This window comes from Balaenoptera ricei, chromosome 8 (genome assembly GCF_028023285.1).
Source record: "Balaenoptera ricei isolate mBalRic1 chromosome 8, mBalRic1.hap2, whole genome shotgun sequence".
Classification (NCBI taxonomy): Eukaryota; Metazoa; Chordata; class Mammalia; order Artiodactyla; family Balaenopteridae; genus Balaenoptera; species Balaenoptera ricei.
The window spans coordinates 88843554-88868323 of record NC_082646.1 but is presented as its reverse complement, the minus strand read 5'-3'; the positions used below and the strand labels follow the sequence as shown (position 1 = coordinate 88868323).

The 24770-nt window shown below is 48.6% G+C and overlaps 1 protein-coding gene across 3 annotated transcripts in view; it reads right to left on the bottom strand.

Moving 5' to 3' along the window:
* Window positions 1–24770, bottom strand: part of NAT10 (N-acetyltransferase 10) — a 39679-nt gene that overhangs the window by 2559 nt on the left and 12350 nt on the right. For all 3 annotated transcript variants that reach the window (XM_059931365.1, XM_059931364.1, XM_059931366.1), the window contains exons 9-28: window positions 22678–22811; window positions 21390–21483; window positions 21148–21246; window positions 17836–17972; window positions 14950–15074; window positions 14345–14495; window positions 13965–14061; window positions 12969–13085; window positions 11988–12089; window positions 11816–11890; window positions 11147–11263; window positions 10177–10310; window positions 9917–9965; window positions 6435–6531; window positions 6240–6350; window positions 5139–5311; window positions 4507–4626; window positions 4033–4131; window positions 3574–3647; window positions 2469–2552 (exon numbers count right to left, since the gene is read on the bottom strand). In XM_059931365.1, the coding sequence (XP_059787348.1) occupies window positions 2469–2552; window positions 3574–3647; window positions 4033–4131; window positions 4507–4626; window positions 5139–5311; window positions 6240–6350; window positions 6435–6531; window positions 9917–9965; window positions 10177–10310; window positions 11147–11263; window positions 11816–11890; window positions 11988–12089; window positions 12969–13085; window positions 13965–14061; window positions 14345–14495; window positions 14950–15074; window positions 17836–17972; window positions 21148–21246; window positions 21390–21483; window positions 22678–22811 (2189 nt within the window). The remainder of the gene's footprint in view (window positions 1–2468; window positions 2553–3573; window positions 3648–4032; window positions 4132–4506; window positions 4627–5138; window positions 5312–6239; window positions 6351–6434; window positions 6532–9916; window positions 9966–10176; window positions 10311–11146; window positions 11264–11815; window positions 11891–11987; window positions 12090–12968; window positions 13086–13964; window positions 14062–14344; window positions 14496–14949; window positions 15075–17835; window positions 17973–21147; window positions 21247–21389; window positions 21484–22677; window positions 22812–24770) is intronic.

Genomic DNA, 24770 nt, shown 5'->3' with positions numbered 1-24770 from the left:
TTTTTTATACAGCAGGTTCTTATTAGTTATCTATTTCACACATATTAGTGTATACATGTCAATCCCGATCTCCCAGTTCATCCCACCACCACCACCTCCCCCCACCTCCACTTTCCCCCCTTGGTGTCCACACGTTTGTTCTCTACATCTGTGTCTCTAAAAAAATGGGAAATATTGATAGATAAAACCCACATGCACAAAAGCCCTTTGGGGTCCGCAATAATTTTTATGATATAAAGGAACTCTGAGATCCAAAACTTTGAGAACCACTGGCTTAGAGGAAGGAGAGTATAACAGGTAAAACTCTGGGCTTTGCAATGGACAAACCTCATCCTGATTCTGGCTCTGCCTCTTACTAGCTATATGCTTCTTGGGAAGTCACTTAACACCTGAGAGCCTCAGTTACTTCATCTTTAAAGCAGTGATATACCCATAAAACTCCTAGAAGAGAATATTGGCAAAACATTCTCTGACATAAATCATACCAACATTTTCTTAGGTCAGGCTCCCAAGGCAATAGAAAGAAATAAAAAGAAAAATAACAAATGGGACCTAATCAAACTTACAAGCTTTTGCACAGCAAAGGAAACCATAAACAAAATGAAAAGACAACCTACAGAATGGGAGAAAATATCTGCAAATGATGCGATGGACAAGGGCTTAATTTCCAAATTATACAAACAGCTCGTACAACTTAAAAACAAAAAAAACAACCCAGTCGAAAAATGGATAGAAGACCTGAAGAGACATTTCTCCAAAGACATACAGATGGCCAATAGGCATGTGAAAAGATGCTCATCATTGCTAATTATCAGAGAAATGCAAATCAAAACTACAATGAGGTACTATCTCACACAGGTCAGAATGGCCATCATTAAAAAGTCTACAAATAACAAATGCTGGAGAGGGTGTGGAGAAAAGGGAACCTTCCTACACTGCTGGTGGGAATGTAAGTTGGTGAAGCCACTGTGAAAAACAGTATGGAGGTGCCTCAGAAAACTAAAAATAGAATTACCATATGATCCAGCAATCCCACTCCTGGGCATATATCCAGACAAAACTATCATTCAAAAAGTACATGCACCCTTATGTTCACAGCAGCACTATTCACAATAGCCAAGACATGGAAACAACCTACATGTCCATCAACAGAGGAATGGATAAAGAAGATGTGGTACAGATATACAATGGGATACTACTCAGCTGTAAAAAAGAACAAAATAATGCCATTTGCAGCAACATGGATGCAACTAGAGTTTATCATACTAAGTGAAATAAGTCAGAAAGAGAAAGACAAATACTGTATGATACCACTTATGTGTGGAATCTAAAAATGACACAAATTGAACCTATCTATGAAACAGAAACAGGGACTTCCCTGGTGGTCCAGTGGGTAGGACTCCACACCCCCGACGCAGGGGGCCCGGGTTCGATCCCTGGCCAGGGAACTAGATCTGGCGTGTGTGCCGCACTAAGAGTCCTGCATGCCACTACTAAGAGGTCCGCATGCCGCAACTAAAAGATCTTGCATGCTGCAAGGAAGATCCTGCATGCCACAACTAAGACCCAGCACAGCCAAAATAAATAAATAAATAAATATTAAGGGGGAAACAAAAAAGAGAGATCAATAGAGCAAATCTGGGAAAAAGACAGGGCCACAGCAATTTAAAGAAGCACAAATAACGAAGAAGCTGTGTGTTTTATCAAGGAAAGTTTCAAAAAAGACATACACGAATTGAACTATATATGTGTATAACACACATAAAACCCTATTAAAAAAGCAAAATAATAACCAGGTTTGAGGGGGTAGAGTGCAAGGGTGAGTTTAGAGAGGTCAAGCTTAATAAGCCTGAAAAAAAAACAAAAAAAACAGAAACAGAATCTCAGAGATAGAGAACAGACTGGGGGTTGCCAAGGGGGAGGTGGGTGGGAGAGGAATGGATTGGGAGTTTGTGATTAGCAGATGCAAACCGTTACATACAGAATGGATGAACAACAAGGTCCCGTGATAAACCGTATTAGGAAAGAATATGAAAAAGAATGTATAAATATGTATAACTGAGTCACTTTGCTGTACAGCAGTAATTAACACATTATAAATCAATCATACGTCAATAAAAATAAATAAATAAAGCAGTGATGTAAGAAAAAAGCCACCTCTGTTTTGAGCATGAAGGGGATTGCTGCATTAAAGCCCCCAGGAAGTGCTCAGTTAGCGGCAACTCCAGGGCTGTTCTCAAGCCTGTCTCCCTGGCATGTCTGAGAATACGAGGGATGCAGAGATCCAGGCCTAAGCAACGGCCCTGCCTGATCAGTGGGAGCTATGACACAAAAATAGCATCCCTCAAAGGAAAGAATAGTGACTTTCCTCAAAGTTTTTGCTCCAACCTCCTATTTCCTAGTGAAAGTTACCAGCGAAGCAGACAGGCCAGAATGCCTCCCCTGCCTGATGTATGCCAGCCCCTCACCTTTTCAGGCTGACAACTGAGGCATTCTGCCCAGCTTTGTTCAAAACTTCATTCCATTCTTCATCGTCCCCACGGATTATGTATCTAAAAAATAAAAGGAAATATCAAAGCCTGCTCAAAAGAAGAGAAGGCCGCTTAAAAGAAAGTAAGAGAGTGACAACGTTTTCATCACACACGTCCTACCACGTAAGCCAAGCTGAGCTGCACCAGCGTTTGAACAGCAGAGAGCAGGGGACAGGCGTGCAGCTGAGCTCCAGGGGACAGGAACTTCACCGGAACAAGCACGGTCAGGCCTGCTAGCAGGGGTCGATCCGCACAGAAGGCAGCTGCCCGACTTCTCCCACCTGACTCTCAGCAACCGCCCACCAGAGGAGCCTGTCACCCCCAGCATCTCCTTGCTCACCGCCACCTCCACAGCCCACACGCCCTTGGACTGGGCCCTGTCTGCCCCACCTCGCCCCACCTCTCTGGGATCTAGCAGTCCTGACAAGTCAAGGCTTTGACGCTGCAAAGCTGTGGGCGGAGCTCAACACTTTGCCCACGGACCTCCTGGCCACCTCCATCTCACATCCAACAACCACCATCACTAATGACCCAGCAACGGGACTACAGGTCAAAGAGGCTCAGAGGCCACCAAGTCTGGAGCGGTTATTCACATCCATCTACCGGGCGGGTACCACCATTATAGCTGCAGCTCAAAGAGGACTGCAATCTCCAGGGCATGGAGGGTTCTAGAACAAGGGGTTTTGTTGGTTCGTTGGCAGTAGGATCCTTTCTTCAAACAAATTCACATCAAAAGCCAAATATTAAAAAGCGGCCACTGAAAGTGGATGCTCATGGTTCAGAATCCCCCTTCCCTGGGGGCCCGGGGCATGACATGGGACCCAAGGGATCTCAGGAGCACGACCCGCAAGGCATGACTTACAAAGTGGCAGAGCTCATCTGGGGAAAACAAAGCCTTCAAAATTATGCAATTAGTCAATTAGGAGGTTTTTAGCTGCTAGTGCTTCTAAAAATGATCCCATGAAACACAGCTTCCAGGGCACCCAGGAAGCGAATTAGAAGCAACCAGCAGAGGCTCCGTGCTTCCCACGAGGGGCCTTACTGAGCGAGGTCCAGGTTCTTCAGCTTCCCCACTTCTTTCTTGTGTTTCTCCTGGAACTCCTTTGCTGCTTCATCCTGTGGTCGAAGTCCCATAGAGAGAGTAGGTCAGAGTCAGGCAGGGGACAAATCCCAGGAAAAGGCCAGGGGGCAGAACGTGACCGCGACGACCAGCAGGCCTCTCCTTCTGCACGTTTCCCCCCACAGCGTTAGAGGCAGCTCTTACTGAAGTGTGTATGAATATAAAACGTGCCTTCTGAAAACCTATAAGATCAAACAAGTAGTTCACAACAGCAGCTGCCGGACTGCCAGCTCGCACATGCACTCAGCTGGGGGCCTCGTCAAGGACCGGGTGTGCACGCGAGGGGCAGGGAGACTCGGGGAGCGCGCTCCCCACACCCCCAGAACACTAGCGCCGGGGACTCTTCCTACAGGGGAGGGGGCAGATGTTCGGTGTTCCTACCAGGTCGTCACTCAGCGTCTTCATCGTCGGCTCCATAACCACGGCCTTCACTGCCACCATTTGCTCCTCGATGGCCTTCTCCTGCACTTCATTAAACAGCTACAAAAGACCAAGGCCGAGAAGCAGAAGATGAAGGAGCAGCAGAGACCCAGTCACTCGTCACTAAGTCACTTAGCACGCGCTCTGCACGGTTTAGGAGTACACACGCTCACGGGAGGAGCAGGAAATCACCGACTGGAGAGGTGTCACACTCCTATCAGGCACGCCTCTGGGAGAGAACACGGAACGTTACAGATCCAGCTGAAGTTCCCCATATCTGTGTGTGTGTGTGTGTGTGTGTGTGTGTGTGTGTGTGTGTGTGTAAAGATCTGCAGCAAACACAGCCAAATGTTAACATTTCTGCATCCTGGGGCAGGGAGTGGGTTTGACACATTTTTCAAAACAGGCCAAAGCCCTGCCCTCAGCTGAGGTTACCTTCACAACCTTGCGGATGATCCGGTTGAAAAGTCCCATCAACTGGCCTGAGGGCAGCTCGATCTCCTTTTCCAGCTGGTCCACAGACTTGTGCTGCAGGCCAATCCCCAAGAGAAGAGCCTGGGGGACGGAGAATCTGTTGGAGTGGCTGCCAGGACAGGCTTTTGCCCATTAAAACGACACCAAGAACCAGAGTTACTCTCTCTCGACCAAAACACTGACTGACACAATTGTGGAATCTTCCCATTCATCCCGTTACTGAAACCACCAGGAAAACTCCCTCCTCCTGAAATCTCCAAACTAACTTCTTATCCCGGCAAACAGCTGCCTTACGGCTACGCTACAAGTACAAGGTGCTCCTAGACCTCTGATGAAGCAGAGTAAGAATCAAGGCAACGTGGTGGGGTGGAAGAACGTGGGTCCAGACTGCAGCACTTCTACTTACTTACTGTACTGCTGGGCACACAGCTCGACTGGAAAGCCCAAGAGTCCCCACGTGTAAAAGGTGAGACCACTACCCCCCCAACAGCACCACGAAGAATTAAATGCACAAAGTTATGTCAAAGCATCCGACCAACACCCAGCATATAAACTGCTCCACAAAACCAGCACACGAGCAGCAGGTAACCTACCGACTGGGCAGCAGACAGGGCCAGGTCCCCCAGCTGGTTCAGGAAATACATCCGGGAGATGGCCGGGATCATGTCCATGATGAGGTGATAGTCAACCATGTTCCGTGAATACATCTCCAGCCTCTTGAGGTCATAGGGGAGGAAGAGTGCTTGCAGCTCCTCCCGGCACAGGGCTGGACATACGACAGAGCCAGACGAGTCAGGTGAGCCCAACGCCCTTGCAGGGTCCGACGAGATTCCCAGATGGCACTCACAACACGGTCCCAGGTGGCACCCAACAGCTGCTCCTCCACCGGGCCTTCAGCAGGAACTGGAGAGGAGCCACCTGAAAGTGCCTGCCCACCCTGGGCCGCCCTGACCCTCCTCCTGCAAAGGGGAGGCAGCTTGGTCCACGCAGGGAGGGGGACAGACGGTGTGTCACCCTTGCTCAGAGTTCCACGCCAACACATCAGACCAAGAAAGGCTCCCGTGCCCTGGGGTTAGAGGAATGCAACACTTTCCCCACTTCGTCACTTCTCAGGACGCAGCTTCACAGGAAACAGGCATGCTCCACCCAGCTCGACAAACAGACTTTTACACCAAAATATAATTGGCCCAAAAAAAGGGTATACATACACGTAACTAGCAAGAGGGAAAAAATACCCCACAGCTGTTAACACTAATGATCCCTTGCACCTTTTTTGGTATTTTAAATATTCAGACAGAATCTACATGCCCAAAGCACTTCTGTGTGTTGGCCACAGAAGGTTGACAGCATATTCTTATTACAATTTCATGAATGAGGAAACTGAGCCTCAGAATTGAGCTAGTTACCCTAGCTCACAGGATTTAGATCAGGTTCCATAACTGACCAGCTGTAGGCCTACTTACACCTCTAAAGCCAAGTCCTACCCTGCAAGTCCTGTCATGAAGGCGACAGGCACAGTGTATGATAGCGGCCCTGAGGCGGAGCAGGGCCTGCTGAGCAGAGGCGGGTCGGGGAGATGCAGGCCTGGAACCAGCCCCTCCATTCCTACTCCAGCCCTCTTCCTGGACCCCATGCCCACCTCCTGTTCCACACAACCAAGCCCCGCCAGCCCTTCGGCCGCCCCACCAGCTCACCCGGCTGCATGGGTTTCCCGATGTTCCTGTTCTGAAGGATGTTCAGAGCCAGGGAAGGAGAGAAGGTGCTGAACTGGTAGGACAGCAGGGCTAGGAATCGCCTTCGGAAATCTGCGGGGTTCAACCACACAGTGTCAGAGGTCTGCAGGCCCCTGTGCCTGCACCTGGCCACCCTCCACCTCCACTCCCACTCACCTTTCCAAAAGGCAGAGAGCCAGGCGCCCTGGTCGGCCTCATCCTCGTCCATCAACGTCTTCAGCATGATGCACGAGTGTTCTCCGGTCAGGTCATTCTGGGAAACACAAATCCCTAACTGGCACCACGACCCCCTTTTATGAAGGACCTGTCACTGCTGAAGGGCAAGCACGCTCACAAGGGCCCTTGCTTCCTCCCCAGCAGGAGAGGCAGCCTCGCCTTCATTCTCGCAGGGCCCACTGCCTACACGACAGCTTCCAGAGACCACTTTGCCCTGCAACTTCTGAGCAGGTGCCCCAGCGATGGCGCAAAGCTGCTCAGACCTTCGGAGCATGTCTTCTGCTGTGAGCCCCTTGCTCACATCAGGTCAGATTCTGAACCGAGAGGCATTACAGCTTAAACTCCACATGACCCAATCAACGTGTTTTGGGTGCTCGCAGCAAAAACTGCATGGCCAAAAAACAGCATGGCAAGAGTTCCCCTGCTGGCAACAGGTTTGCAAGTGCAGGCTCCTTTAGGTACTAAAGCAGTAACCACAGGTTTTAAAATTTCTACTACACAACAACCACGAAGCCCAACACCATAAAAATATCTAATGGATTTCAACTGAAGGGCATTCAAGTAACAAAACGCCACCACCAAGTCACAAACAAGCAGTGCACAGTACAAGACCACAGGGACATACCGTGGTCCACGCTGAACTCACTGGTTGTGTGTTCCTTGCAGTCGACCACCAAACTTACATTCCAGCTTTGACCAGGGTCGTTGACAAGGACCCAGCCCCTCTACAGCTGCTCCTGCCCACGTGGAAGCAGCCACACACCCAGTGGTCCTCATCAGTCCAGCTCTGAACTCTCAAGATGGGTGCCACCCTTGGATATTGACCTTGAACTCTCCAAAACCAAACCTCCAACACTCCCTCTCAGCTGCTGGCCTCCCCTCTCTGGGAAAACAGAAGCAATCAGGAGAACTTCTTCATGCTCCCAGCACCAACTCCACCAGCTGACCAATACCTTCTGTGCCCACTGTTTGCTTCCCTCTTGTTGTGAGGGATGCGGTGGCCACCTCTGTCCCTGCACTCCAGGTCCTACCCTCCTGCCTCTTCTGGGCCTGTAGTCCTGCAATCAGCCCCCCTCACCTGCATCTGCATGATCTCTACAGGATCACACCCTGCAGCAAACAAACATGTTCTGGAATCTCCCGGCTGACAAACCTGCCCTGACTCCAATCTCCCCCCCCCAGCTACCTTATTCCTCTGCTCCCTTTGGCTGGTGTAGGAATCGTGTATTCAGTCTATTTCCTCACCTCCCATTCTCCCTGGTCAGGTTGATCCCGCCACTCCACTGAAGCTGCCTTTATTCAGATCACCAACGCCGACAAATCCAGTGGTCAACTGTCCTAACCTTACTTGTTCTCTGACAGCAATGACTCCCCTTCCTGGAACGCTCGTTATTCTTGGATTCTGACACCACAGCCCCTGCCCTTCTCCTACAGATCATGGCTACTCCTCAGCCTCCCTTGCTGTGTTTCCTGACTCATTCCTCTAAATGCTGCAGAGCCTAAGGACTCACCCTCTTTATGCTCAGCCCCTACTTTCAACAGCTTTAAATACTTATTCACTGAACAAAAGTGCTTACTGAACATGTACTATACATAGCAGATGCTATTAAGTGCCAGGGTTACAGCTGTGAAGAAAACAGACATCACCCCCCCGCACCAAAAAAGTCCCTGACCCCGAGAGTATATTCTATTAAGAGTATGCTGATGGCTCTCAAATCTGTCTCCAGCCCCGACCTCTTCCTTGATCTCCAGACTCCTGTAGTCAACTGCCTATTCCATACTTCCACACTTGGCTGTCTAATAGGCATCACACACTTACTATGCCAAAAACAATTCCCACTTCCACCTCCAAATCTGGTCCTACCCCATTGAGTCTTTTTTTTTTAATTTATTTATTATTTTATTTTATTATTATTATTTTTTGGCTGCGTTGGGTCTTCGTTGCTGCTCACGGGCTTTCTCTAGTTGCGGCGAGTGGGGGCCACTCTTCGTTGAGGTGCGCGGGCTTCTCATTGTGGTGGTGTCTCTTGCTGCGGAGCATGGGCTCTAGGCGAGTGGGCTTCAGTAGTTGTGGCACACGGGCTCAGTAGTTGTGGCTCGAGGGCTCTAGAGCGAAGGCTCAGTTGTTGTGGCGCACGGGCTCTAGAGCGAAGGCTCAGTAGTTGTGGCGCACGGGCTCTAGAGCACAGGCTCAGTAGTTGTGGCACACTGGCTTAGCTCCTCCGTGGCACGTGGGATCTTCCCAGACCAGGGCTCGAACCCATGTCCCCTGCACTGGCAGGCGGGTTCTTAACCGCTGCGCCACCAGGGAAGCCCCCCATTGAGTCTTATCTCAGGAAACAGCACCTCCAACACCCAGTTTCTCAGCCAGTCTCTCCAGCCAAAACCCAAAGAACTACCCTTGATACTTCTGTTCACTTACCTTCCACACCCCCATCCTTCAACTCTTCTCAGTTCACCTCCCAAACACCCCTGGCATCTGGCCCTTCTCTCCCCTCACCACGTCCTCCCCAGCCAAGCTGCTCATCTCCCCACCTCTACTCATGGGCCACCGTCCATCGTCTACACGGCAGCCCCAGCACCTTCCCTCTAACCCCTCCCTCCACCTGAATGGGGAGGGAGCGCAGAGTCCCTGCCCAGACCCACCTGCCCCGCCGTGAATCACCACCCTTTCCTTTCAAGGGCCCTCCAGCCACACTGGCCTTTTGTTTCCTTCAAATCACCAACTTCCTTTCTGCCTCGGGTCCTCACATTTGCTGTGCCCTCTGCTTGAATACGCTCACTTTTCTGCAGGCAGGACTGTCACGTGGCTGGTCCACTCTGATCATTCAGGTTGCAGTTTGAAAGGTCACTCCTCAGAAGCCTGACCACTCATTACACTGTCACTATCTGAATACTTCTTGTTTGCTCACTTTTTTGCTGCCTATTTCTACTCATTAGAAAATAAGCTTCACGGCTTGTCTTGCTCACTGCTTGATTCAGTGCACGTGCTAAATAAATTTTTTTTTAATGAACTGACAGCCACTAACTCTCTCATCTTCCATTTTATCCTCTATGGCTCTGTTGTCCACACAAGCACATCCCTCCTTCAGATACCAGCTTATAGTATGCACTCCTCCCCTAAAACCACTTTTCTTCCTATTTTTAAAAAATACAAATTCGAGGAGGCCCCCAGTGACAGGATTCCAGAACGTGGTGAACAAGCCCACGTGCACTTCCGCCACCTCAGCGTGGAGCACGAAGTCGCTACAGTGCACAGTGGGGAGAGTGACCGCGTGGCCCTCCGTAAGGGCGGCTGCTCTGGGGGCATTCAGAGCGGCCTCCTGGCAGCACAGGCACACCACTCAGGGCACAGCGGGAGGCACCAGGGCTCTGCAAGGACACACCTGTCACCCCCCTCCTCTGCCAGACGCCTCACTCACCGGGGTCTGTCTCAGATAAACAGGAACAAAGCCAGCTCGTTTCCAGAACCTGCAAAGGATACAGAGAGCAGGTCACCACGTGTGCCTTCTAGGAGCGGCTGACACACAGACTGGGAAGGGCGGGGGGTGAGGCAGCGGTGCGGGGGCGTCAGGGACAGCTGACACCACTGCAAAGGCAGACACGCAGCCCACAGGACTCTCATTCTCAGGACACCGAGGCCAAAGGGACGCTGCGGGAGGAAGGGCAGGCAGACGCTTACTTGAGGAGCCTGGGGGTCAAGCCGTAGGACACCCCCAGGTAGTCCAGGTGCTCGGCAGGCCTCTCGTTCAGTTTGAGCAGTAAGGGAGGCAGGTCCTTCCGGGGAGTGACGACCTCTTCCAGCAAGCTGACAGCCTGCATGCCAGAGAGGAGAGCACGTCCACCCAGCGGAGAGAGAGGAAGGTTAGTGACATTCCCAAGCACCCCTGCCACACCAAGCTCTGGACGAACAAAGCAAAAACTGGGACAGGTGTCTTGGTTTTTAAAATGTAAAATCACCACTAAGTCCAGTCATCATTCCTAAGGATACCAAACCCCTAGACAAGCATGGACTCACACTGCTCAAAACCCAGAATTCAGGAAACAGCCACACGGTTTAGAAATGCCAAACGCATTTACAAAGAGACAGAGGTAAGGTTCTGAAGATGGGGGCTGAAGATGCAGGTCTGTCACCAGATGGCTCTGTGTCTTGGGAAGTGACAAACCTCTGAGCCCGACCTTAAGTATAAGCCCCTTCCCACCTCCCACCTCCTGAACAGGCACACTGTGAAAAATCAAATGAACCCGTGTGAAAAGCTGTCCCAGTTCCTAGCGTTAAGCATTCTTACCCAGAAGGAAAGAGCTTCCCTGAGTGTGGGTTCAGTACTAAGAGGAGGAGAGTGCACAGTGGTGGCTTTAAGCTGCCATGTGGGTCAGCATCACCTGGGAGCTAAGACAGCTTCCTGGGCCCCACCCCAAGCCTGGGGTTCAGGAGGTCTGGGGCAGTGGTCAAGGGTCTCCAGGTGAGGCGGATGCTGGTGATCCGAGGGCCTCAGTGTCAGCTGGAGAAAGAGAAGCTTCTCCAAAACCAGAGAGGAACTCTGCTGCTACTGCTCAGAGAGCCCAGACCACAAGACAGCTCTTGGTGATACTCCTGAAGACCCAGAGGGTGGCCCTCCCCGGAACCAGGAGCTCGGCCAGAAGATGCTTACCTCACTGCTGACAGTGTGAATTTCTTGTGAGGGCTCCAGGACCTTTTCCTCGAGACAAGGGAATCTGCCCTCATAGTACATCTGCAGCAGCTGCAGGGCTCGGCTGCCATAGCCCATCTGTGAGCAAACACGGAGGGAAACAGGCAAAGGGAAGAGAGATGTCCTCAGTGTCTACACCACTTCTCTGCCCCTGTATTGCTTCTAGAAAGCCTTCACTCCAGGTCAAACTGCACTTCGCAAAGAGAACCAATGAAACCCCTCAACAAGGTCAAAGCAGAGACCCTTAAGACCTAGCGTGGCATGACCCTCACTCTCGCACTGTCCAGCCCATCAAGAACGTGAGGATGGCTGAGCATGCTTTCTGGTCCACAGATCAGTGAGCTCGGAACCGATGACTCTACAGCTAACTCCTCGGTGAGGACTTCTAAGATGGGAGGTAACTACGGGAAGCAGATCTGGTTCACAAGTCCCCTGTCCTCACAAAGACTGAGCACATACAATCACCCTGCCCGCCCACCCCCAGCCCCGGGCAAACCGTCCACAGCAGAGGGGGACCTGGATCTGCTACTCCTTGACCAGCTTCCTATTTAAACAACCGTGGACACCTGCCCTGACGAGTGGCCAGCAACACGGCCGCAGCTAATTACAGCACACACGAGGACACGTTACCGCTTGATAATCCGGGTGAACAGCAATGCGAACCACTCTTCCACCCGAAAGGCCGCCAAAGTCTGGGTCTTGGAACTGTGGGGGGAGACACAAGCCGGTAACTAAGCAACAAAAGACAGCCTCCAGCACCGCCAGCTTCACTCGCTCAGACACACCAGGGAAAGCATGTCACCTGTTCCGACACTGTCCATGGAATCAGGTCCCCCGAAGCCTTCTTGCCTCGAGACAGGCTGTTCAAGATGGACTGGCGAGAAATCTCCCCCTCGAGGCACACCTGTTGGGGAAGCAGGACAGTGCAGACAGAAAGGCCGGCTCCAGGCTCAGAGCCACTCCCAGAACCTCACCAGCACTCTGCCCTTGCTCTGACTAGGCCGGCTGTTTCCACTCCAGCGCACGCTTAACCCTGTAACCGACTCATCCGTTTCCAAGAGAAGTTTCATGACTGTGTCCCCTGGGCATCCTGACACCGTCACTAAGAAGGCAGAATACTGACATCCTCCTGGCCCAGAGAGCAAAACCACACTAGAAGAGGGTCTCCACACATGGTGTACATGTGAGCTCATCAATTAAGACTCAGGATGCTCACGTGGCTCTCTACAGAACTGTGCAAAGTCAGTGACTCCAGGGTCTAACAGAAGGATGGTTAAACACAGTACCATACGTGCATGTCATGAAATACAATGCAGCCTTAAAAATTATGCAGATTATGAATATCTGACACATTGAAAAAAAAAACCAGATTACCAAATACTATGATCGCATGTTTATGAACAGGAAAAATGATAAAGAAATGCATAAATACAGGCTAGGCATTAAAAACATCTTTCCAATCTGTGTCTTCTAATTTTACAAGTAGCATATATTGCTTTAGTAATAAAGGAGGAAAACAAAGTTCTGTTTTAGGAGCTGCAAGTCAAAATACGGTGGCCAGTTCTGATTTTCACCCATCCATGAACAGTGGGGCTTTGGGTTTCTGTCTGGGTGGTAGTTTCCTTTGATGCACCCTAGTCGCCTGCCTGGATACGCCCAGTCACTAGGCTTGAGACCAGGAATCAACAGCTTCCCCTTCTGCGCTGCGGTTACCGAACCACTAATCCTTGATGCCTAAGTGGGTCCCAAAATCAATGCCACAAGGACACCTCAGCTTCTGTACCTGGATGACAGCAAGCACTTCAGGAAGGGCATTCTGGGTGGGGGGCACGGGAGGCAGGAGGCAGAAGAGGTGGTGAGCAGGTGCATCAGAAAGCATCTGGAGATCGCTGGGAGAGTTCTGTGGGGCACCAACACGGTCAGTGAGAAGCACTCCTCATCCCGTCCTCATTCGAGAGGCTACTCCACAGTCATGACTGGAGAACTGCCTTCCCCAGAGCCAAGTGATGTGCTGAAACCCGTCAAAGCGCCTTTCCAGCATCTTGGCCAGCCAGCCTGAGACCCTCCGTAAGGGCTTAAGTGGGACTTGAGCCTCCAACGTTTGCTCTCACCTCACCACGAGTGCTGAGGCTGCAGAGCCGGAGCAGAGACCTGCTTAGTTAGTGCTATATACTTCACAGCTGGGAAGCGAACTTCTTCGTGGTAAGAGGCTGCTATTTCAAGAAAACCTCTCACCACTTCTAACACCAACCCTGCAGCTTTCCGTTTAAAGGGTGTTCATAGAAAAGCTACCTAGACACTCAAAAAGTGTCCTTCCCAATGTGCCTTTTTAAGACTTTCAAATATTCCAAATTCTCATTCACTGCTCCTTAAAAACAGCCCAGGGGGTATAAGGTCTGGTCTCAGGTCAAAGAGCAGCCCCCGGATTACAACTGCTATGTCATCTCAGCCCATCCATTTAGCCACCAGGCAAGAAATGTAAGTACCCCTTTTAAATGGGCAAAACTTTCCACCCTCTCCAGTTACCACACATGGAGCTACATGCAGAAATCTCACACTCTGTATGCAAAGCTGGAGCCCACAACAAGCCTGAACAAAAATGGGAAATGCAACCCCTCCAGCAGGACCCCTGGACCTTGCCAACATCAGGACGTTCAAGTCCCAGTGGAATGGCCACCTGAGCCACTGGGTAACAAAACATGCAAAAAGCCAAGTCAAAAGGCACTGCCCAGTGCTGGAATTCACTGCTAAAGTTCACCCGAGGGCTAGATGCAGTTACCTTGTAATGAGAAGCCACGTAGAGGGCCATAAGCCGTTGGAGGAAAACCTCAGAGGCTTTGTGGTAGCAAAAGAGCGTATCTCTATTAACATAGTAGCTGGATCTGGAGTTAAGCAACCAGAGCAAATCAAAGAGAAGCCAAAACAGGACACACTACTTCCAAGGGTCACCTGGATATGTGGGTTTCCCTCAACCTGGGAAGAGGCGCCCCTGGTTCTGAGCAGAAACACATTAGGGAGGAAAAGAAGGGAAATCAACAACATTGAACTTTCCCCTCTCCCTAGAGCAGCAGCCTATGAAGCAAAGGGCCAAAACCCTTTGTTCAACCCTTCCATTGCCCCCTCTCCCTTTCACAGGGCAAATGGAACCCAGGAGGATACAGCTCACAGGCTTCAGGCAAGGGGCAGCCAGAGATGATCCGAGTGATGTTGAGGCAATCCAGGCACAGCAGGTCGTTCAGCCACTTCTCTACTGCGTCCCCAGGGGCGTATCGGATCGACTCGTGCAGGGAAACCTCATGCAGGGTTCGCGCTGTTCCCCGCAAAACACACACACACAGTGAGGAACAACTAGTAAATACTTTTTGTCCAGAAGAGCAAGGCAAATGTTCTACTTTATCTCTGTCACATGGTGCTCACAAAATATGGCTCAAGAATTTAAAGCGAGTGGTTTTAAATTGTTCTGGTGGATGTTCAACTTGCCTCGACACCAATCCCAAGGGGATCTCTCTAAGTCAATGCAACCAATGCCCTGAGATGGTGACAAACAGGAGTCTAGCCACCAGAAGGCCCAGGTCAGCCTCCCATCTGGTCACTGGTTTGCTGTTCCTCAGAGAAAAGCAACTTCACCTCTTGGGGACTCAACCTCTCTGCCTGATGGTCAGATGGTCTGTTACCGCCCATGAGGTCATGAGGGGAAGGGTCCCGCAGGAGAGTGTGAAGTGACTTGCTGTGCACTGCAGGCGCATTCAGAGCTCCAGGGGTACCTGATGCCAGTCTGGCGGTCGTCGTGGTCTTGTTCTCAGCGGTGGTGCTGACCTGGCTCTGGGCACTCTGTTGACGGAGCTGCTGAATTAGCTTGAGGGACAGAGACCGGCCAGTGCCCTCGTAGCTAGGAGCAAAAGCAAAGGCAATCAGGCATGAGGTCCCAAATCAACTCTCTAGGAGGGGACAGAGAACTACTTTCCTCATCCTAATGAAATGCCAGACTCCTGTTGGCCAAGGACAGCCCTGTCACTTCTGAACTTCCATGCCCAAAGGAGGCAGGGCTGCATGGTGGCTCACCTCTGGGCCTGGGCTCAAGTCCTGGCATGTCCATTTAGTACCTCTGGACAAGGAACCCAACCCCTTTTAGCCTCCTCCTCAAAAGGGGACTATTTCACACATCTCACAGGACTGTACTGTGAACTAAAAAATAAGGACTGAGAAGATGATGTGAACAAAGGATTTAGCATAATGGAACTGGAACACAGGTAAATGGCCAATTAATAAGAGCTGCTATTAGAAGTTCCATGCTTGAAAAAATGAACAGAGAGCATTTCCAGTTTGGAAACATTAAGATTAAACAAATCCACCACCCAAGTAACTTTTCTCATTACTACTTTCATTTAAAAGATGACGTGAAGAAGTAACAAAAAATTTGGGGAAAAGAAATCATCTATGATCTGATCACTGAACCAGCTCTTTTCAATTGTTATTTCCTCCTTGTCTTTGGTCACAAGCACACGTGACCACAGGGTTTTTTTAATTTTCAGTTTTACACTGTTTCATAGTATTCATTATCATAAATGAGGATACTGTATAAATACTTCCTCTAACTCAAATACTACTTTTAAAGAATGATCAAAAAATTAAATTTTGAAGTGCTTTATTCCTCCTGCCTGCCCCATATAACAAAGCATTCTCAAAGGAATTCCATTTACTTATTTAAAAAAAAAAAAAAAAGAGTAAGCACAAGCAACAAAGCTAAAAAAATATTTGTGCTTCAAAAAACATTATCAAGAAAGTGGAATTTCTTGAGTGGGAGAAAGTTTTTGAGTGGGAGAAAATTTTTGTAAATCATGTATATGAGACTTGTATCTAGACTATATAAGGAACCCTTCCATACAACTCAATAATAAGTAAGACAACTCAGTTAGAAAAATGAGCAGAGGATCTGAATAGATACTTCTCCAAAGAAGAGAAATAATGGCCAATAAGCATATAAGATGCCCCACATCATCAGCCATCAGGGAAATGCAAATGAAGACCACATGAGATACCATTTCATACTCATTAGGATGGCTATAATCAAAAAGACATAAATGCTAGCAAGGATATGGAAAAACTGGAACCCTCAGACACTGCGATAGGAATGTAAAATGGTACAGCTGCTTAGGAAAACAATCTGGCAGTTCCCTAACAGTTAAACAGAAAGTTATCATTTGACCCACTAGTTCCACTTCTAGGTATACACCCGAGAGAACAGAAAACATGTCTGCACAAAAACCTGTACATGAATGTTGACAGCAGCATTACTGCTACTAGCCAAAAGAGGGAAACAACCCAAATGACCATCAAAAAGATGAATGGAAAAACAAAATGTGCATAAACATACAATGGAATATTATTTGGCCATAAAAAGGAATGAAGTACTGATACAAGCTACACGGATGAACCTTGAAAACATTATGGTTAGTGAAAGAAGCCAGTCACAAAAGACCACACATTCCAAGATTCCACTTATATAAAGTGCCCAGAATAGGCAAATCCATAGATACAGAAAGTTGATTAGTGGTTGCCTAGAACTGGGGGATAGGAAGGAATTGGAGGATGTTAATTAAAGGATATGGGGTTTCTTTCTGGGGTAATGAAAATGTTTTAAAACTGACTGTGGTGATGGTTGCACAACTCTATGAATATACTAAAAATCACTGAATTATACACTTTAAATATATCTCAATAAAGCAGTTATCACAAAAAAGTAAAACCCATTTTATTTAACTGTTTTCAGTATAAGCAAAGCAGTCAAATAATAAATCTATAATATAGAATTATCTCTTCAAGATGTGACTTCCATATAGAAATCTTTTCATTATTGAAGATATGTATATACTGACCAGGAAAGATTTCCCAGTATATTCTTTTTTTTTTTTTTTTGGCCATGCTGCACGGCTTGCGGGATCTTAGTTCCCCAACCAGGGATCAAACCCAGGCCCCCAGAAGTGGAAGCTCGGAGTCCTAACCGCTGGACTGCCAGGGAATTCCCAGTATATTCTTTACATAAAAAAGCAAATTCAAAACATTATGAAAACTATGTTTATGTTCTTATTCAAAATGAAAAAGTTAAATAAATGCACAGAAAATGTACACCAAAATTCTAACAGAAGCTGTCTCTATATGGTCAGATCACCAGTGATTTTTCTTTTTGCTTACCTTACCTTTCTAGCTTTTCTATAGCAAACAAGAACTAAATATTTCAAAATTTTAAAAAAGCTCTCGATCCTGCTTTCTTATGATAACTATACAGTTACTTTAATACTATATTTGCACATAACCCTCAGAGATAAGACACCGGTATTGCCATCCATGTGCCCTTTAGAACTTCATCAGGCCTATGGACAGAAGGAGACACTCATCAGCTGGGTTATGAAGTTCTTCAGTCTGGTGCTGCCTGTTCTGGTGGGCCGTAGCTCAGACCAGAAGTGAGCTATAGTTTACTATGAAGGGGCCAGCTGCCAAGGAGAAGGCCGAGGAGAGAGTGCAGCAGAGCCCCAAAGACTCAAACTTCAGGAATCAGCCCTACCCACCCAGGCCCAGGTCACATTCGTTAAATGCTATCTAACTGGCAAAACCTACAATGGGAGCAACGGCTCCTGCCCAAGGTGCCTCACCCGTTGATGGTGGATGCCATGAACACAAGGTAGGGGCCCAGAAGGCTCTTCACCAGGGGGAGGGGGATGGCAGCAGCTTCATCGATCACAACAAGTTCAGCCTGGCCCAGTTTCACAGCATCTGCAGGATGTATATACTGCCGGAAAGAAAAATTTATACTATTAGCTTGGCCACCTGATACCATGGCTGTGATCACTAGTGAGTCACCATAAAGGCCTCTCTTTACTCTCTCTCCCCTGTCCCATTTCTTCTTTCTCTCATTCCTCCTTCTCGCTCTTCCCTGGCAGGGCAAAGCGGGGATGGGCTTAGAGTCAGACGCCTGGGTCCAAACAGGTCGACCACTGACTGTGTGGCCCTGGGCAGGTCACTTCATCTCAGCACCTCAGATTCCTCTCCAGAAAACGGAGGAAATACCTGATGGCTGCTTGAGAAAAAAATTAGGTAAACCTGTAAAAATGCCCTACCTGGGACCTGGCTGAGTGATAGGTGGTGCCTCCCTTTCTCTCCTCTCTCCCTTCTCAGGCTTCTCCCCAGCCTCACTCTGGCCAGTGGGCCAGAGGCAAGCTTGGCCCCAGCAATGGCTAAAGGGGAGGATGTCAGGTTTCTCAAGCATCTCCTACACTCTGGGTACTGTGTGTCCTGCTTTGACAACGTCAATATAAAGCCCAGGTCCCCCTGCACTGGTGGGGACACTTCTAAGACTTATAACCTTCTTAGTGCTCACACATCCTTATTTATATTATTAGCTGGGCCATCTAATGTCACAAACTTGCCATGAGCTTGGCACCCTTGTGCGTATAAACAACGCTTTCAGTTCCTACAGGGGTTCCTGCTCTTTTTAAAGTTTGCAAAAGTCTATGAAGAGGTATTTTTACAGGAGAGGAAACCTGAATAGCCAACTAACATAAACAAAGGTACTCAACCTCACTAGTAATCAGCACAATGCTGAAGACAACAAGGAGACCCCCACTTCACACGCAGACAGGCAAAACTTAAATAGCAGTAAAACACCCAGTGTTCGTGAGGACGTGGGGAAACAAAAACTCAAGAAAGTGCTGGGGTGAAGGTAAATATGTACAAACACCTTAAAGGAGAATTTCGCAAAATCCGAGAAAGATGGAAATCTACGCATACCCTAAGACCCAACAATTCCAATTCTAGAAACATATAAATAAACTGTAATGTGCTCATATAGTGCTTAAAAATGAATCAACCAGATCTACAAGCTTCAATCTGGACCAACTTGAAAACAAATGTTGAGTGAAAAAAGGCAAGCTGAAAAAAGACAAGTATAGTATGTTACCATTTATGGATACATAATTATGTAGTGAAATATAAACTCATGAATTGAAAGGAAACACACCAGGGACATCCCTGGTGGCACAGTGGTTAAGAATCCGCCTGCCAATGCAGGGGACACGGGTTCGAGCCCTGGTCCAGGAAGATCCCACATGCCGCGGAGCAACTAAGCCTGTGCGCCACAACTACTGAGCCTGCGCCCTAGAGCCCGCGAGCCACAACTACTGAAGCCCGCGCGCCTAGAGTCTGTGCTCCGCAACAAGAGAAGCCACTGCAATGAGAAGCCCATGCACCGCAATGGGAAGCCCGCTCGCCACAACTAGAGAAAGCCCGCGTGCAGCAATGAAGACCCAGCCCAGCCAAAAATAAATAAATAAATGTATAAAAAAAAAAAGAAAAAGAAAGGAAACACACCAATCTCAGAGCACAGTATGGGGAGTGACAGAAGGGAATGGATGGGGAAGGGTACAAGAGGGACTTCAACCGTGTCTGTGAGGTTTCAGATCTTTAAAACAAAAATATGAGTGGCTTTTTAAACATGAAACAAACACAGCAAACAGCAAAACATCAGCATTTCTTAAGCCTGAGTGCTGGGCACTTGAGTGTTATCTTATATTGGTCTCTGTGCTTTCCTGTAGTTTTCAAGTATTCCATTACAGGTGAGATTTTTTAACTGCTTTGCTGGAAGCTGATGGGTCAGGAGGCAGAGACCCCACTCATTTCCAACAGCAGGATACATGTTCTCAGTAGGGCCCCACATCTTGGATCCTTACAGAGAAAAACTAAACAAGCACCTCATAAAAGCAGCAGAAAGCAGGCCCCTGGAGAGGCACAGCCAACTTTAATTTAATACTCTTCTATATCGCAATTTCCAGCAAGAAAGAAGAGGTCTCAAAGGGACACAAATGTAGCCTCATAAAGTCAGGTCACCTCTTCTGCACTTCAACTCCAGTCTGGAGACAAAAGGACTCTGGTAATACGAGAAGGTCTCTGATGACAGATCCAAGGAGCGGCAAGGGCTGAGCCAGGCATTTCACGGAAAGGTTTTCCCTCTTTGGCTTGTGTATTTTTCTTGAGTTTTAACAGATCTCTGTATTCTCACGGCCTGCAGCCTGCCCCTCACCCCGCCCTACCCCAACACTGGACTTTCTTCCCCGCAGCTGAGAGAACCAGGCCAAAGTAGGAAGAAACGCACAGAAAGAAGAGAGTCTAGAAAGAGACCTAGCTAGAAAAAAATTAAGGTCCTTGAGGGAAAAAGGCACAAACACTGAACCTTATTTATAACCTGGATCCTTGACAAAAGGTATACCTCCTTGACAGACATATACAAATGTCTCACAGGCATAAAGGTCAAGGGCGTAAAGTGCCAAGTTGACCTGGCCCACTTCCCACCCCAACCCAACTCCAAAAGTGATCAATAACCTGCTCCATTAGGAGCCCACGGGCCTCCATCCCTTCTGCAAGCCTGTCATGATTTAACAAAATTGTAGCCTTTGGACAAGTACAGACCATTCAGGCTTACAGAGCACTGGAGATTCACAGAGCTTTCGGGGAAACACTGTTTAAAAAGGAAAGTAGGCCACTGGCTAAACCACAAAGATTCAGAGTACATTTTACGAAGAACTTTTCTTCTTTTAAATGGTGAGGTTATTGTCCTCGCTACAGATGCATCATTTCAAAACCTGCTGTAACTAAGCAAAATTAGAAATGATGTCGGAAAAAATGATTTTATTTCTCTTAGCTGATTAGCATACTTACAATCCTACTCACTCAATTTTCAAGGGACAAAACTACAACTTTCCCATCTGGCTACATACACTTGGTAGTCTGCTTGAATGTTTTTCTTTAGAAGAGGCTGAAAATCTGGAACACGTTTACCGTAAAACAACAATGCTGTCTAAAAGATATGCAATTACACAGCACATAAAACAACTATAAAAGGAGACGTCTTAGAGCATTTATATACAGCAGGACACTGGCCCCACGTGGCAGGGTTTTAGAACAAGCCTCACCTGAATGGTCTGTCTGTGTTCCCGGAATATGTTCACTCTGATCACTGCTTTGTTAAATTCAGGATTTAGAGACTGAATGATCTCATAATCCAGATGCTCCTAATAGGGAAAGAGCCAAACCAATGCCAAACGTCAGAAACAGGCTTTAGAAACTAAATATTAAGAAAGTTTGCATTCTAAAGACTTCACCTGCATTTATACTCAGCATGGAATCAAAATAAGCTCTTATCCTAATTTCCTACCTGATACTGCAGAGCATCAAATCCTTTAAATACAAATTCAAACAGAGTGTGGAGGTTATCCGGGCTCGGAGAGGTAACAAAGATATTGGAGTACCTGTTGAACAAAAGGAGGATTTTTTTTTTTTAAAGTAATTAGGAAATCTAAGAAATGTTTAGAGAACTTAAAAAAAGAAAACATTTTTGTTTGCCCCTGTTACACAGGGGATAACCAGAGACGGTGGCAGAAAAAAAATCAGGACACATGTTTTGGGGAGGAAAAGTAAAGCAACTCCAGACCTGAGAGTATTCTTCCTCCCAACCTAATGAAAACGCATTACCAGTTTGAAGGCAGCACATCCCAGCAATCAGCTACCAGCATCTGTGAAAGCACCCTGCTGAGGGCACTGTGGGGACCGCTCCCTCAGCGCCAGGGCCAGCACGCGGCTCCCCAGTCCTGCGCCCTGGGACGAGAGAGGGCTTCACTCTCATCACTAGCTGTGCTGTGAGGGTTTCAAACCGTGAAGCCAAAGTGCTCAGCTGCGCTCAGGCTAAGGCCACAGTTAACCTCTGAGGGATCCTTGTTCAATGTAAAGGACGCTAATGGTGGCGGGGCTGAGTGGTACTGCTGGAGCAGCAAGAGAAACAAAGGACTACAAGTTCAGCCCCAGCACTACCAGCACTGACTTGGGGGGGGTCTTGGGTGAGCCACTGAAACTCCCTGAGCCTGGGTTTATCCATCTATGAAACGCTAACATTGTTAATTAGGAGCACCAAGGAAGATAATGCATATAGGACATGGTAAATTCTAGGTCCATCCTTTATGTCTGTGAAGCTGGAAGTGCATGCTCTCCTGGCAGTTGCAGAAGTCCTCCGCCCAGGACAAAAGAATGCAAAAGAACGTCACACTCAAAGGCAGCTCCTCAGAAGCAAACAAGATCTTCTACTGATCAAAATCATTAAAACGTCAAACTTGTACTTTTCTAAGTCAGCAGAGCTGGTCATATACATGCTCATCTCCTGAGAGTTTTTAAGTTTCTTACCCCCATTTCTTTGCTCTTGTGTGTTTGTTCAACTCTAAATAGTGAGTTGGCCCTGGTGTGTGTCTGTGTGTGCATGCACACATATATGTGCACCTTTGGGGGTTTGGGGGAAACAGCATTGCTCTTTCTGGACAGGAACCCAAGATCTAGAGAAATCACACAGGAGCCCGCTCAGACCCAGGAGACCCAGCTTCCCTGTCCCCTGACCCCTTACTCCTGCACACTGCTCCCTCACAGCTCACAGTGCCTAAACATGGGGACCCCCTTACCCAAAAGCCACCGCCCCAGCAATAGCCAATCCCAGGGCTGCAGATTTTCCCCTTCCTCGGGCAGCTGTGAGCACAACAGTACTCCTCAGGGTCTTTTCCGAGATCCCCTCAATGAATTTCAAGACAGCTTTGGCCTGTGGAAAGAGAAACATATTAGGTGAGCTTTGAGAAAGGCCAAGGTCCAGCCATCTACCACCATAGCCACGGAGAATTCAGGCTGATGCCTAGGCTAACTCGGGGGCGGAGGGGCTGCAGGGGAGTTCTTACTGGCCAGAAAGCAAGGCCCAGCACCTGGACTCTCACTCCCTTAATCGTCTCGTCTGGATCTCAAGGCTTTAAACACCAACTAGGTGCTGATAACCCCCAAGTTCACACCTCCATCCAGACCTCTTCCCCGCACGCCAGACTCTTCTATACACGCAACTGCCCCTGCTCTGCCTTCCACCTGTACATCTAATAGAATCTCACACTGAACACCTAACATCCCCCCCAATCCTCCCCCATCTACGATCTTCCCCAGCTCAGCTAACTGTCCAATTGTTTAGGCCAAAAGTCTTCTCCATTTTCTCCCATACCTGATTCATCAGCAAATCCTGTCCATACGTCCTTCAAAACATAAAAATTCTACATTCCTCACCATCCTCCTCCTCCACCACTCTGGTCAAAGCCACCACCCTGTCCCGCCGCCATTATTACAGGAGCCTCCTAATCAGTCCTGCTCCCACTTTCGTTCCCCTACAACCTAGACTCAACACAGCACAAGGCGATCCTGTTAAAATTAAGGCTGGCTTCCAGAAGCACAAGAATTCCTTCAATTGGATAAATAATTTGTGTATTTGTTTAAAAAGAAAAAACATGAGGGCTTCCCTGGTGGCACAGTGGTTGAGAATCCGCCTGTCAATGCAGGGGACACGGGTTCAAGCCCTGGTCTGGGAAGATCCCACGTGCCACGGAGCAACTGGGCCCGTGAGCCACAGCTACTGAGCCTGCGCGTCTGGAGCCTGTGCTCCGCAACAAGAGAGGCCGCGATAGTGAGAGGCCCGCCCACCGCGATGAAGAGTGGCCCCCGCTTGCCGCAACTAGAGAAAGCCCTCGCACAGAAACGAAGACACAACACAGCCATAAATAAATAAATAAATAAATAAATAAATTTTTTTTAAAAAAGAAAAAACATGATAACTGGGATTAAATAAATAAAGCAAGCCTGGGGATCCCTCTGACAGCTGTGCGGAGACCATAAGCATAAAACTCTCTGCTGGCCCCCATCGCTAACAGAGTAAGTGCCAAGCCCTCCCAGGGGCCTGCATGGCCTGCACGGTCTGACCTCCGTCGTCTCCTCCTACCCTCACCCACTCGCTCTGCTTCAGCCCACTCAGCCTCCTTGTGAGTCCCCGAGCGCACCAGGAGAACCTACCTTAGGCCTGTGTACCTGGTGACCCTCCGCCGGGAGTACTCTCCCTGCAGAGAGCCACGTGGCTCGTTTTCTCAACTCCTTCAAGCCCACGCAAAGGGCACCTGCTCAACCAGGCCCCCTCTGACCACGACACGGAGACCCGCAGCACCCCTCCCTCCTCCTGGCACTCCCCATCCCTCCTCGCTGCTCTTCATGTTTCCCCACCTACGCAGCACCTTCTACTACAATACGTGGTTTGCTTATTTCCTTGATTCCCTGTCTTCCTCATCCCACCAGAATGTAAGCCCCATAAAGCAGGTGTGTCCCTCTTGTTTACTGCTGAGCCTCTGCCTAGAGGAGTGTCAGTGGCACTTAATGAGAAGAGGGACCACAACACTACTCAGGGGCCAGCCTCTGCTCCCCACGGGGGAACAGGCCACTGAGACTGGGAAGAAGGCCAGATGGTCCAGCCTGGCCTGCCTGGTCCTGAAGAAGCTGCCTTACATGACTGGGCATGGACACTCAGAAGATACTGATAAGACGCAGTCCCAGGCGGAAGGAAGGGAAGGAAGGGGAGGGGCTTCAGGAAGCCAGAGTCTCTCCAGATGGAAACACTCAGAGGGGATCCAGGTCCTACTCGCCTTAACTTGGCCTTGGCTGAACACTGTATTTTATCCTCTTGCTGTTTGCTTTAGAGTAG